Source organism: Neophocaena asiaeorientalis, unplaced genomic scaffold (genome assembly GCF_003031525.2).
Source record: "Neophocaena asiaeorientalis asiaeorientalis breed wild unplaced genomic scaffold, Neophocaena_asiaeorientalis_V1.1 scaffold594, whole genome shotgun sequence".
In the NCBI taxonomy this organism is placed as follows: domain Eukaryota; kingdom Metazoa; phylum Chordata; class Mammalia; order Artiodactyla; family Phocoenidae; genus Neophocaena; species Neophocaena asiaeorientalis.
Window position 1 is genome coordinate 654,141 of NW_020175066.1, and position 15,538 is coordinate 669,678.

Below are 15,538 nucleotides of genomic sequence, written 5' to 3' on the forward strand. Positions count from 1 at the left end.
AAGACAGATAAATTCCGCACCCATAAAATACTGAATTTTCAAAACAACTAATACTATGGCGTTTCCTTCTCTCCCCTCAAGCCCTCTTTTCCCTGCCTCAGTGGCCCCCCACCCCAGCTCCCAGACTCCAAGGGGAGCTGCCATCACCCTGCACCTCAGCTCTGCGGAGTCCACACTGGAACATCTCCCAAACGTGGACCGCCACCTCCTCTCTGCCTGACGCCAGAGACACCTCATTTCTTGTCTGGACTTCAGCAACGGTTTTTCTATTTTAATAAAGACTAAAATGATTTAAAATTTCTCTGCTTCAAGCAGCATAGGAATATAAAGAACAGGCCTCCTCCCTGGAGGCAACCCATGTTAACAGATCCAAGTGTATTCTTCCAGAAATGTTTCACATACGTAATAAGTACTAATAACTGAATTATCATTCAGAACATTTATTAATCACTTATTATGTGCCAGGCAGTGTTCTAAGCACTCTTAAAGTATCAACTTAAATATTCACAACAACCCTACAAAGTGTGCTTATTATTTATCCACATTTAAAGATGACCAGAATGCCAAGTACACAGTTAGTAAATGGAGTCACAATTTTAATTCAGACCATCTGTTTCCAGTGCCAGGACTCTTAACTGACACACTATCCTGCCTCCCAGGGTGTGTGTGTGTGTGTGTGTGTGTGTGTGTGTGTGTGTGTGTGTGTGTGTGTGTGTGTGTGTATCTCCTGGTATTTTTTTTAAAACAAATGATAAAATGACAACACTGTCTACACACCGTTCAGCCCCTTGCTTTTCCACTGCACAACAGCTCCCAGAGACCGTCCCACATCAGCACACAGAACTGTCTCATTCATTCACAAGGTATTTGGTTGCCATGGGTGTTGCATTAGCAACACAGTCCCCTACTGGTGGACATATAGGTTATTTCTAGTCTCTTTCTATTATAAACAACGCTGCAATGAACATCTTTGTGTACACATCTCAGCACATCCGTGTGAGCACAGCTGTGAAAATGTTCCTAGAAACATTATTACTGGTGCATTTCAAATCCTGATATGATGACAAGTCTCTTACTTTGATCTTCCTGGCACCAACCTCTCCTCACTCCAGTGCTCTCTCCCCACTCTCCAAGGCTGGCCTTTCCAAACACGGATCTGGTCACATCATTTGCCAACTCTGATAATTCCAGGGCATCTTCAGTGCCAGGAGCACAAGGCCCCCATTCCTCAGCGTGGACCAAAGGCCCTCCTGGGCCGGCATCAACCAATTTTGTGGATTCCTCTCTACCCCCCAGGACCCATGCCTTGTCACCCCCATGTGCTGTCAGGCTCCTTTTCCTTGCCTGTTGTTTCCTCTGCCTGGACTGTCATTCTCAGCTCCTTTTACCCAGAAGCTTCTGTTCACTGTGCCCCTCCTCTGTGAAGCCTTTCCCACTCCCCACACAGGGCTCCCATAGAAGCCTTTCCCACTCCCCACACAGGGCTCCCATAGAAGCCTTTCCCACTCCCCACACAGGGCTCCCACAGGATTTGGATACAATGACTAACACATTTCTCACTAAGAGAGTATAGTTCTTTATTGACGTCTCTTCTGAAAGTCTACAAATCCCTTCATTTTTGTGTCCTTAGTACCTAGCACAGAACCTGCCAACTATTAGGGGATCAATAAAAGATTGCTGACTTCATGAATAAATAAAATTAATTAGATAAATGAAATGCAATGCTTTGATTTTGCTGAGAAGCAAATTCATTTCAGTGGAAATCAGGATTCCATGGAGAGAGGGAAGTTAAGCAAATGCTGCAGAACTCAGAAGTTTAGACACTACAAAGTTCACAAACGTGGAAAGAGAAACGACATTTCCTGAAGCTGTGTACAAGCTTCAAAGGAGGAAACAGGCAACGTTTTAGTTAAAATTACCTATACGTACCCAAATCTCAGGTTATGTTTTGGCGGTGTTCAGGTGTATCATATTCAAAATATTGATGTTATTTTATAGGTGGTGTATTAGTTTTTTTTTTTTTTGCCCTAAGCTATACTTTATGTCCTCAATTTGCATATTGCCCAGGGATGAAGCCCCTTGTATAGGCTGGCATTCTAAAGAACAATCTTCATTAGCAGTGGGTAGTCCTGATGTCTTGGAGAACACTGCAGACAAAGCAGGATTCCTGCTGGGGGAGAGTAAATGCGGCAGCCCTAGGGCAGAGTTGGGACTGAGCTAGGCTACTCTGCCCTCTTCCTCCCACCAAGCTCTCCCCCCCCTCCCCTTATCAACTGGGAAGAGCCAGATTATCTAATCCTTTTTACTTATGATTGACTGATTGAATTTTAATTAAAACCCATTCACACTGAAATGTTATCTCGGCCAGAACCTCAAGCCTTTTAATTGTGGAATTAAAAGCTTTCTCCCTGTTTAAATAAATTTTCAGGCATCCGTAAACAGATGAATAAAAGTTGGAGGAGGGCGGAAGAGCTCCTTGAGATCACGTTAAGCCTGCCTGGCTGGACCCAAAGATGCTGTGACTTCGTGTATTTTGGGTGATCCAAGGAGGCGGGAGCATGATCTCCGCCCACCGAGCTGCCCCCTGCTGGCCAGGGAAGGACAAGCCTCAGCTGAGGCTGCTGGAGGCTGCCTGTGGTAACAGTCATGACACGGCCCACCACCCCAGCTCAGGATCACACACACATTTGGTCCTCCCCGAGTTAGGGCACCAAGGCCACATGGCTGGAAGCGCCAGAGCCAGGAGTCCCCACAGGCGTGACTGCAAGGCCAGTCTGTCCCGCTAAGATGTTGGCTCCTTAGGACGCTCTCCTCTAACTGAACACCATTCAGGGGTCCCACCCCAGCTGTCCCTGAGCCTGAGGACCCCTCCTCTGAGCCAGGTCCCTCTGTACCACGATTTGCAGATTTCAGATTTTGTAACAGAGCAGGACCCTGTGGGGCCTTCCCAGGACAGACCCCATCCCCCCACCCCCGCCATGTCCTCCACCTGCCTCTTGCCTGCAGAAAAATTTTAGCCAAAGAATAAATTTAATCAGAGAAATGAGAAACTAAAAAAGCAAAGGAAAATAGTCAAGCAAGACAAAATACTAACAGTCTAGCCATGAAACCAAGTCAAGGCCCTTTAGTTCCTCCTCAAGGGCTGTAGAGAATATTCTGAGCCATATCCTTGGAGCTGTTTTGTAGATACTGAAACCCTCACCAGGTGGAAGAAGTGAACTACACGATGACCTGACTGTATCCCTGACATAAGCTGCTGCAGTTCTAAGAACGGGCCACAGAGAAATGGGAACAAACCGACCCTGGAACTGAAGAGTAACTGTACTTAAAACAATCGAGATGACGATGCTGGTCAGACCACTGCGTGACTCATTTCAAGATGGCTGTCCGAGCTGACTGTGCTGTTTCTGCAGGGAGCCCCCTCCCTCCGCCTATACACCCCTGAAGCTCCCCTTTAAAAGCTCCTGCCCCCGATCGGCATTGGGGAATTGGCTTTTGGACACGAGTCCACCTTCTTCCCAGGTTGCCGGCCTCCTGAATACAGCAATCTTTCTTTTCCTACCGACAAGTACTGGCTTTGAAGCAGCGAGCAGCCAAACCTGAGTTCAGTGACGATTTTACTTGGGTAATAATTTAACGATAATAATTCTATCATAATTCCTAACCTCAATCCACTTACCTGATACCCCATCCTACCCCTTTGCCTCGTCCGTGATTTCTACCTGCTGTTAGGGGTTTATCACTGGAACACAGCCACTCTCTAGCACAGTGATGAGTTTATGTGGGTCTACTCTACTTATTTTTGGATGAAGATTTTGTGATTAACTGAAATGAGCTCCCAGGCCCAGGCAAAGGCACGACGAACCCCAATGGCTTCTGCTATGTGTACACAGCCACATTGATTCAAGGGGTATTCTGAGTACCTACTATGTGCTCTCTCCACTGTTCAGCACCAGGGATAGAGCAGAGAACAAGCCAACACCTGTGCCCTCAGGAAGCACACATGCCAGTGGGGGAAATTGTAATTTTTTTTTTAAATACACATAAAAGCAAATGCTAAGGAGAAAAATAAATTAGGCTAGAGGAAATGAGGCTATTAAATGATGAGACTGGATTTCTTGTGTGGTTTAGTCAGTCCTACTACTTTATCAAAGGCATATCAAGGGAAGTTACTCAATGGCAAAATGTAACCTCTAATTTGCTGGGGGGAAAAAAAAACAAACGACAGAATAAGATAAAAATAAAACCACCCCTCCCTGCTGCTTACAAAAATATTCCACCCCTCTGGTAGGTAAACTGATAAGGCTCCTTACCTGCACCTTCCTCACTCTCCGGGTGCAATACGTACAAGCGCTTTCAAAAGCAGAAACCACAAAGCAATTAGCGTCACCTGTGAATGGGGTGCTCTGAGTCCTCGCGGGACGGTGACCGGCAAAGGCAGCCTCATCTCTCGCTCCAAACGGGGACGGCGGGGTCTCTGCGGCAGGAGCCTCAGCTATGAAAGAGTCAAAGTCATCCCCTTCCCCTTCTGGTTCCTTCTTCCCCTCTTCTTCTTCTCCTCTGCTCTCATTTTCCTCCTCTTCGGGCTCCTTTGTAAGAAGCAACGGATCAGGAGAGGAGAAACTCTGCTCCATCAAGCCCTCGGTGCTGGAACCCAGTTCTTTAATGATTTGGTCATACTGGGCAATGAAATCTTCACCCTCGGGGTTAGTCACTGTCAGGCGTGCACCGTGCTCTGCCTCGGGGTTGGGGGCCGCTAACTCGGGGCTTGATTCCAGGGCGACTTCGGGCTCGTTCTCTCCTTCTGGTTCCTTGGACACACCGTGAAACACGTCTGAATCGTCCCTACCATGTTCCTCCTCTGAATCTGTCTCTGGCTGAGGGCCGGGCAGGGGGCCGTTGCTCACGGGGGGATCCTGGACCTGGGTCTGGGCTTGGGTTGGGGGCCTCGCGGCATCCTGCCATGAACCGCTGGTGTCCTCAGCATCCTTCTCAGCACACAACCTGTACACCATCACGTCATCCTGGAAGTCGGACTCTTCGATGTAGGCCCCTTTGAAGAGCAGGATGGCGTTCTTCTTCATCTCCTGGATGTGTCTGGGAGGATCCACGGGGACCGGGGGGCCCGAGTTCTCTGCATCCTCATACGGCCCAGGGCAGCCCCCACCCACCCCCGAGGAGATCCCGGTGTCGTAGCTGTCGTCCCACTCCAGCTCCGTGTGGCTCTTCTCCTTTCTGGGAGCCAGCTGGGGCCCCGTCGTCCTGGGGACCTGCTGCGGGAGGCTGAGCACAGGGTAGGTGGCGCTGGGAGCCCTCTCCTCGGGCAGAGCCGGGCAAAGCGCCTCGGGGTCGGGGGAGTCTCCATCGTACAGGGCGGACCACACGTGGCAATCCCGTATGCAGCGGAGGATGTTGGTGTGGGCCTCCCAGAGGTACTGCAGGTAGCTGATGTCCAAGGCTTTGCCGTACTCCACGATGCAGGCCGACGGCGAGAACGCCTCGGCGGGCAGCTGCTCCGAGGGCCCTGCCCCGGGAGACACACAAGTCAGAACCGGGCAGGGGGACACAGGCAATGGATGGGAATGCAACTCATCCGGCTGCCGAGGCTTTGTCCCACCAGCTACTTTGGTTCTAATAATTTCTGATTAAGTGATTTCCAGACAATAAAAAAAAGTTAGATTTTAATAGGGAAAAATAAGAATAGAAACTCTATCCTCATAGAACATACAAAACCAATCTGGCTGGTCAGATACCTGCCATCACCAACAGAAGTCTGTTACTTGGTATCAGTCTTCAGAGAAACGTGAGCTAATGAAGGCAACCTCTCAAGTTGTTGGGAGTGAGACAGGCTGGGACCTGGGACCCTTTGCTGCAGTGCTGCAATGCTTGCACCTGGACACACCTCTCCTCAAGCAACAAAATACAAAGAAACTGTATGGGAGTAAAACTAACCACGTGCACGCGCAGTTGGGGCAAATTCTGGACCCAAAAGATACAAAGAGAGCAAAAAACCCAACTGCCACTTTTGAAGAACGTGGAGCAAAAACAGGGTGTCAGGAGCAACAGCAGGGTACTGCACATGCCCCCTGCACACACCACCACCTAAGGGGTGGGCGAAACACCTAAGCCAGCCCTCCTGCCTGACCCCTGGCCCCGCACTTACCCTCACCCCGTATAAGGAGCAAGCTGGGCCTCCACTCAGGGAGCCAGCAAGCAAGGGAATCTGTTGTTTGCTCTCCCTCCCGCCCGTGCTCCAGCAGGGGATCCAATAAAGCCTCACCTGGATTTCTTGTCTGGCCTCTAGTCAACTTCTATTGATTGGGGAAGGCCAAGATCCCTGGTCGGTAACGGGAGGATTAAGTTAGGTAATATATCCAATATAGTACCTGCCACTGAGTAGGCAATTAAGAAGATTTTGACTTTGATTCTAAAGTGGAAAGCCTATATAATCCATGAATTTGGGAAACAGATTTTCTCTAGAAAACCCTGGGTTTTTCGAAAAGGCTGTTCATTCATTCTGCCTTCCTGGGAATTACTGGGAATTATATGTACCAAACAGTGACTTAAGATAAAGTCATATTCACTCCCAAAATAGCCCTTTTAACCTAAGAATGATACCCTGACTACCTTTGATGTTAAAAGCTCTCAACCGTGTAACTGAAATAGGTATGAAGACATCTGCATTTAAGTTTACATTTTCCTTTAGGGAAAAAAAAAAAGAACTCAGACAAGGGAAAACACAAACTCTACCATTTCTTAAATGTCTACTACATGGCAGGTGCTTTCTCAGTCAGTGCTATCTAATTTAATCCTCACAACAACCCTACATGGAGATACTATTTTCTCCATTTACAGATGAAGAAATTTAGGCTCAGAGACAATGATCACCCAACAAGTCAGTGGCAGAGCCAGAAATCAAGCAAAAGTTGTCTTACGTCAACCTCTCTCCTTTTTTCGTTCCATGCCACACCTTTCAACCCTATTCATTGTCTAAATCTCTACCTGACTGGGCCACAAGTGAACCTTTAAGAATACACATTTTCACATCGTTACGGAGGACATAATCCATTTTTTACAGCTCTACTTTTAAAAGTTTACCTCTTATCCACTTTGACTACTGATAATATTTATTTAGCACTTACTACACACTAGGTAGTTTTCTAACAGCTTTGTATGTCCTACATCACTTATTCTTGGAACAACCCTTTGAGGAAAGCAGATGAGGAAAAAAATCTTAGAAAGATCAAGTAGTTTGCTCAAGGAAGGAGCAGAGCTGAGATTCAGAATCCTAGCTCTTAACTACCACACAAAAATCACATTATCTATCTACCCACCTACCTACCTGTGTAACCACCTATCCATCAGGGCACTTAGCCACCGTAAGGCAACCTCAGAGAGAGGAGAGCGGAAAGAAATGGAATTTGGAATCAGAGGACCTGTGTCCTCTGTGTAACCTTAAATAAATCAATCCCTCACTCTGAGTCTATTTCTTCATCTACAAAATGGGAATACTGTCTTCAAAGGATTAAATGTGATGACACAGGGAAAGAACGTGGCGAGTTGCAGGCACTCAACCATCATATGTTTAACCTGAAATTTGAATTCTGCAGAAAGGTCAGCCACAGACTCATTCTTAAAACAACTTTTTTAGTAAACAAAAAAGACATCAATTTTTAACTACGCTTTTAAAAATGACAGTTGGGTAGGAAAATATAAGATATGCATACTAGTTTACCTAACAGGAAAATATACTGAAAGTACAGCTTGTTACACTGCCACATAAAGTATTAATTTCCATGATACACTGTATCTTTATTTAAAAACTAAGAATCAGTAAGACAACCTTAATTTCTAAGAATTGCATTTATACCAAATACGCTGATATTTTCTTAGTCAAGTAGCCCAGCTCTTAGACAAAATACTTTTTATCGAAGAGGACTAGAGCTGGGTGGACAGAATGACACTGTTTGGGGGGATATCAGAATATAGATTGGAAACACGGAAGTCAGCACGAGGTCGGGACCACTTCCTAGTGGTCACAGGACAGGCAGACCCCTCCTGAGCTGAAGGAGCCTTCTGGTCACCAAAGACACACAAATGCCCCTTTGCTGCCTGCCAGAGGGAGGGCCGTGTCCGGGGGCCATTTAAATTTTACTTGGACAAGATCAGCTGTGGCTGGCAAACACCACAGGGTACTGTGGCTTCTGGGACAATAAATATTTATGAAAAAACCTCTCGTGATGTCAATCAAATGAATCATATACTTTTGCCCTATCAGACATTTCACATTTTAGAATGATATGTCATTGGCAGGCAAAAGCATCCACAAACGGGTCCCTTTGGAAATTAAAATAAGGGCTAATTCTGTCTTAGCTATAGCCACCCTCCACACCCTCAGCCCCATTTTGTTTAAATAGACACACGGGTACACTATTCATACTGGACTCTGAGGATGGCGCTAGGAAGCCTAGTTAAAATAAAGGTCTGGGAACACTGAGTAGGTAAGAGCTGGGTACATCAAGGAACACTGATTACCAAACGTCCAGAACTCTTTACAAAGCAGAAAAGGACCCCCAGGTGGTCAGTCAGAAAAGAAATGGGACTCACTGCATCATTCCCTGTCTACCTAGAGACAGACACATCCAAGGAGAGATGGAATTGGGCATCCTTTTGTTTAAAGATTATCCCTCGAGAGGTCCCTCCCCTGACAGGCTGGGACCTGGGACCCTTCGCTGCAGTGCCTGGACCTGGACAAACATCTCTTCCGCTCCTCCAGCAACAGAATACAAAGAAGCTATAAGGGACTAAAAATAACTGTGTGCATTCACAGTTGGGGCAAACTATGAACAACAAGATACAAAAAGGCCAAAACTCAACTGCCACTTCTGAGGTGTCAGGGGCAAAAGCAGGGCCCTGCGAAGGATCCCTGGCCTGACCCACCAATTCGCACCCCCCTCACCCCACTTAAGGGACCAGCTCGCTCCACCTTGGGGAGCAAGCAGGGGAAGCTGTTTCTTGTTCTCCTGCCCTCGGGCTGTAACACGAGTCCCAATAAGGCCTTGCCTGAATTTCTCACCTGGCCTCTCTTCAATTTCTATTGATTAAAGGATCAAGGACCCAGGTCGGTAACACTCCTACCTGGACTCTCATGCGTGCACTTTGACCAGAGAATATAATCCCTCTCTTGGTTCCCAAGCGTCAGGGTGATCCCGCTGGAGCAGCAGACGGGGGTCAGGGCGAGCAGCCTGGCCGCAGAAACAGAGTAACAGTCTCTCTCCTTCACAGCCCACCTCTGACTCAACATCATGTGATTGCAAGGGATCAGATACCTGGAAAGTCAAAAAGGGCCAGCGTTCAGTGTCTGCAGGTCCGTTCCCAGTCCGCCACCGCCTAAGCCACGATCGTCACAGCCGGGGTGGCTCATCCTCTCCCCAGTCTCACTCCAGCCATCCCACCAGCCCCCAGGGCTCACTCCCATGCTTAAAACTTGTCAAGGGCTTCTTTCTTCTGGCGCAGATTTAAGGGCCTTCACAATTTAACCTCCACAAACTTCCCCATCTTTTAATGGATCCGCTATCCCACTGTGCCTCCGGGCCTTTGCACCCACCCTAACCGTCCCCTGCAATGTGCTTTCCCCTCCCCCTGCCTGACAAATGCCTTGTCATCCTGCAAAGTCTGGCTTCAGTGTCCTCTTCTCCGGGAAGGCTTCTGGGCTTCCTACTCCAAGATGGAACTACCCTCTCCCTCCACTCTGCTCACAGCCTTCTACTAAGGCACTATTACTAGAATCACAATCATTTCGGTGTCTGCCTTCTCAACATAATGTGCTATCAGAGCAAGCACCTCCTTCAAGAGTTTTGTCTCATGATCCCGGAAACTCTGGCTCAGAGTCGGTACTGAGTGACAGCAGTTGCACACAAAGGCAAAGGGACCCGTCATGGTGCGAACCTCCTCTCATATTCTCGCGGGTGATCACGAGAACATGTTGTGCTACAGGTGTTCCATCACCAGTTCCAAAGGGTGGGTGTAAGGCAGGGGCAGGATGTCCCCACCCCACCAAGCAATCAATGGTCCAGACATGAAGGTGTCCTTCAGTTCTGCTCAGGCCTGACACTGGCTAGCCGGAGATGGCAGCGCACCCCACGGGTTAAGGGTTCGGTCCTACAAGGCTTCCCCCGACACCCCCAACACACACACACACTTCAGACGCCACTCACAAGTCCAGCTGTCACCTGTGCTTCCGACTAACCGGCTATACATCAGAGGTGCCAACGACCCCCCTCCTCCGGTTCGATTAATTTACTAGAGCGGCTCACGGAACTCAGAGACATTTTACTTACTAGGTCGCTGGTTTATTACGAAAGGCTATAACTCAGGAACAGCCAGATGCAGAGATGCACGGGGCAAGGGTGGGGAAAGGGCGTGGAGCTTCCATGCTCTCTCCAGGCTGTCTCTCTCCCAGCGTTCACCAACCCAGAGGCTCTCCAAACCCGACCGTGGCGGGGCTTTATGGAGGTTTCATTGTATAGTCATGGTTGACTGAATCACTGGCCATTAGCGATTAATTCAACCCTCTCCCCTCTCTGGATATCAGGGGGGTGGGACTCAAAAGAAAAAGGGCAAAGACCAAATATATACTTCTCCTTATAAAACACAACATTACAGTGGCCAAGGACTCACCGGGGAACACTGGGCCCGGTTTCACACAAAACACTTTTGGGTGGTGAGCAAAGCATCTCAGGATCATTTTATGAAGCTGGAGAGAAGAAAGCCTGGGCAATCATTTCTGACACACTTGGAGCACACTAGTGGGCTGTGTGGGTACAATAAAGTGTGTTTAAATGGCTTCCTTTCCTAACAGGGAGATAGACCATACTGTTTATTTAAACAAAGATGGCACAACTGGGATGGAGGCCTCACGGCCAGAGCCGAGTGCCCCATGTCTGTGCAGGAGCCAACGCCAGAGACCCCAAGCCCGTAGGCGAACAGCCACAATCTTCAATAAACCAGAGTGTTTTTGTTTCTGTATTTAGCTTCTGAGAGAGAGGCAGTACAGAGGAAAACAAGCTGTGATGACGGATTCAGTGAAAAAGATAAAAGTACAACTTCCAGGGCATGTCTTGAGGCCAGTAAACATTAAGCCATCTCCCGCAGCTCCTGTTGGTCCAAAAGAGGAAAACCTATGTTTGCATTAATGACTGAGCCACTGCAAGTGCCTGAGTCAAGGAGGAAAAGAGATTTAATTCTCTTCAGAGCAGTTTACACTTAAGGTCTTAATAATGTCCATGGTATAAAATGACAAACTTGCCACTTAACCTTCTGTTCTCAAAAAATAAATCAAACCATGCCTCATTCAACCCAAACCTTAGCTAGGTGGCCAGGTAAGGGGGTCCCAGTCTCCCCTCCCCGCACTCATGGGCATACAACACACACACACACACACACACACACACACACACACACACACACACACACGAGCCTAAATCCCTCTCCCTAAGATCCAGACACACCCCGCATGTCTGATGTGGCGGCATCTATTTGCATAAGTTCAGTTGCATGGGAGTCAAAGGTTCTAAAAACAAAAAGGAAAGATTGGAGCGGGGTGGGGGAAAAGAGGCCAGATCTGTTCTAATCCTTAGCCCAGCTCTGGGGACTTGTACCTGAGCCCTACTGCAGAAGAAACAGATCCTGTAGGTAGAAAATGAAGGACCTCTTTTCACGAGGATCTCTGTGAGCAGAGATGCTTTGTTGACCAAGAGTGAGGCAGAGGAGAGAGCCCTTCTCCCACCTGTCTGAAGCCAGCGCAGCTCTGGCCCCTAGAACACTCAAGGGGGCAGCGCCGCTCCAGCACCTGAGCGCCATCCCCGTCCCCAGCACTCTCAGGAGGGGCGGGGACACGGCAGGGACAGAGGGAAGGCAGCACCAACCGAAGGGGCTCAGCAGAGATGATGCTGCGGCAACTGTCATGATCATGAACACACGTAAGGCCCCTCCCTTGGGACCCCCCAGAAGTGACGGCTGACGCTTTGCAGGGGGCCAAGGTCTCACATGAGGAGTGGGGGTGAGAGCCAGGAAAACCCATCCTGTGGTTGTTGATGTGAACGCTTCTGCTCTCACAGGCGAGTGAGGCTCAGGGAAACTCAGATTACACAGGATTTTTTTTTTTTTCATGGTTGAGAAAAAAATTTTATTTATACAGCATACATATAAGTTAAAAAGTGGCAGAATGTTAACAGTTACTGAATCTAGATACAGAATACATGGGTGTTCGTTATACTATTCACTCAAATTTTCTACATATTAAAATATTTCATAATAAAAAACTGGAACATAATAAAATTAAAAGGGGCCTAAATGCAATGAGGTACCCAAGAACAGGTCCCTGAGACAAAAAAAAAAAAAAATACATTAGTAGAAAAACTGGCGAAATCTGAATAAAGTCTGTACTATAGTTAATATTATTGTATTAATGGTAATTTCCTAGTAAATGTGCCATGGTTATATAAGATGTTAAGGGGAAGCTGGATAAAGGGAACTCCCTATACCACCTTTGCAAATTTTCTGTAAATCTAAAATTATTCCAAAATAAAAAGTTATTTTTAAAAGGGGGCAACTAGTATATAAAAGCTAGAAGTTTTCATTGATTGTTTTTTGACAGAATACATGAAATAGGACTACTTGTTAATAACGCTAGTCAGTCAATAAGGAAAATAAGTGATCAGTAACACAAAGCGTCTGACTGTAGGTCTTCCAAGAAAGGGAAAAGGACTAACAAACAAGAATACAGTGCTTTACCATGTACAGGCCTTTCACATACATTCCATTTGCCCCTCACAACATCGCTGTGAGGTAGGCAGCCCAGATATTATTCCCATTTAACAGATGAGGAAAGTGAATCTCAGAGCAATTAACTGATGTGCCCAAGGTTCTACAGTTAGTAACTAATTTGTATTCATATCAGTCTTTGGCCTAAAAATTCAGCACCCCACCTCCCCTCATACTTGCCTACCTACTTCACAGGGATAACGAAGATAAAATGAATTCAATGCTAGAAAAATACTTTGAGGGAAATAATTTTCCATGATGTATGGCTCATTCCCCTTCTTGTCCCAGCTTGTGCGTAAACACAGAATTTTATATTGCCTCTGTTCTGTGTTCAGCTAAGCAACTAAGTAAGACAGGGGAACAGTGTGATCCTCTTTCAAGTTATATAAATTACAATCAGGGTAACTGCTATTATAGCAAGTTGAAAAACAACACAGAAAGGCCAATGTGCAACTACACAGGATTTATTGTACCCTTATTTTCATCATTAATTATTCAAGAAATAGACTGCTTCAATGTTTTTATATACTGCAGGAACTCAATGACTGCTTACAGCTCAAACAAAGCATATTTCATGATTTAAGTTGATATATGTAGATTTCTACTCTTTGTTTGAAGTACTAAAACAAAATGGAACAGTGGATCAAACCTAATAAAGCTATTTATCAAATATCACCAGTGGGTAGCTTGAAATTATATTAGAATAAAGAGTTACTGGGAATTTGCAACTCTGCAAACACATGCTTTCAGTAGAAACTAAGAACTTTCTTCTGAGTAAATCAAATAAAGGGAGATTCCCCCATAGGTTGAAGGGGGGGGTTCTATAAAATTGGAAATTGGAGAGTCAGTTCAAATGAATAACACCCCTGTATTCAAAGCAGTACTTCTACTACTGTGCCTTTAAAACGAAGGATTATCCCAGAGGGAAGAGTGGGAAAACCGTACACTGACCCTCTGTCTCTCCATCATTTACACAGAAAGATTAGAAACAGAATAAAGTCAGAAGCTCCCCAAACGTCAAATACACCACCATGTATAAAACAGACAGCTAGGGCTTCCATGGTGGCACAGTGGTTAAGAGTCCACCTGCCGATGCAGGGGACACGGGTTCGTGCCCCAGTCCGGGAAGATCCCACATGCCGCGGAGCGGCTGGGCCCGTAAGCCATGGCCGCTGAGCCTGCGCGTCCGGAGCCTGTGCTCCGCAACGGGAGAAGCCACAGATGGGTGGGATGGGAGGCAGGGGGAGGTCGGTCCAAGAGAGAGGGGATATATGTATACATATAGCTGATTCACTTCATTGTACAGCAGAAACGAACACAACATTGTAAAGCAATTATATTCCAATAAAAAAATAATAAAGTGGCTGTCGATAGCAGAAAAATCACTTAGGAATTTAGTACAGATGTCTGTCATCCAACTATCTTTTCATTTCAACTATATTTGCCTGGGGTGGGATTTTATTTAAATTCAGGAAGCAGTAAATATAACCAGAGACTAATAAATGGCTTTAGAGGCTCAGATTACTCAAAGCCATCCCAACACAGCAGGAAAAATATATTCCCCACATTGTCCTCCCTTTTTTCATTATTTCCCCAACCCTCTGCAACCCTGGGTCCATTTTCTATTTTATTGGATATTACTCATTGAAATAAATCACCATCATTTCTGAAACAATTCAGTGATAACCAATCAATAACAAAGGACACACGTTGCCTACTGCTACACTGACAATAAAGACAAACAAAACAAAGCAGTGAAGTATGATGAAGTAAGCAAGGTGCTTCTTAAGAGATGATGACAACCTCAGTAATGTACCAACAGGCAAAAATCTTAAAAGCAACCTTGGTGCATTTCAAAAAGCTCATTTGTTTTTCAGAGATATTCTGGCTGTGTTTCTCCTATTCATCTTACTCTAGACTGGCATTTTCTCTCCCCTCTCCTCCAGACACCCGATGCCCACAGAAGATGGGAATGTTCCTGAAGAGAACAGGCAGCTTCTCTTCGAGCAAAACAGCCTCTATCTGAACACAACAGGCGAAGCAGTGCATAAACCTGCCAAATGACCAGCACTTCTGAAAGAAACACCCCAACCAGAATACTCAGAAATGGCATTCAGGGTATTAAGCAATTACATGTTGCCTAAACTGGGAAACGCCAAGAACGTGCAGTTGATCTGTCACTTCACTGCTTGTCAGCATTTCCTGCCTGCCTTAGGCCTATCATAGGTCACATCCCTGGAGGTGGGCAATTTCTCCTTGGTTTTCTGCTCCCTTAAATAGCCGCTCTTTGGGGGGACCTCATTTCAACTTACTTTTCTAATATTTTGCTAAAGGAAATAAACAGATCAGTTACAAATGGATTATCACTTTGAAATGTCAATAATGAAGAGTATTTGCGTTGCAACAAAAATTGATGCAGTTTATTTACCATGGAGCAAATAACTTCATTAAAAGGATTCACATAATCTTCACTGCTCTCAGATCTACAAGTTTATCATATATATTTGAATAACTACAGTGGCAACAACAAAAAGGACAGGTTATAAATCTATTTTTTAGGTCCCTTAAAGTTTAAATGACTAGATAAATAAGGATTTTTCATTGACCTTGCTTTTGGTACAGATTCTAAATCAGAAAAGACATTGTTTTCATTACAGTAACCCCCCGCCCTTATCTGTGGAGGATACATTCCAAGACCCCCAGTGATGCCTGA

General features: G+C 46.1%; 1 protein-coding gene across 2 annotated transcripts in view; it reads right to left on the bottom strand.

Annotated features, from left to right (window-relative positions):
- The window catches only part of FHIP1A (FHF complex subunit HOOK interacting protein 1A), a 263,508-nt gene that overhangs the window by 10,217 nt on the left and 237,753 nt on the right, over positions 1 to 15,538 (bottom strand). For both annotated transcript variants that reach the window (XM_024764045.1, XM_024764044.1), the window contains exons 9-10: positions 9,139 to 9,329; positions 4,391 to 5,524 (exon numbers count right to left, since the gene is read on the bottom strand). In XM_024764045.1, coding sequence (XP_024619813.1) covers positions 4,391 to 5,524; positions 9,139 to 9,329 — 1,325 coding nt within the window. The remainder of the gene's footprint in view (positions 1 to 4,390; positions 5,525 to 9,138; positions 9,330 to 15,538) is intronic.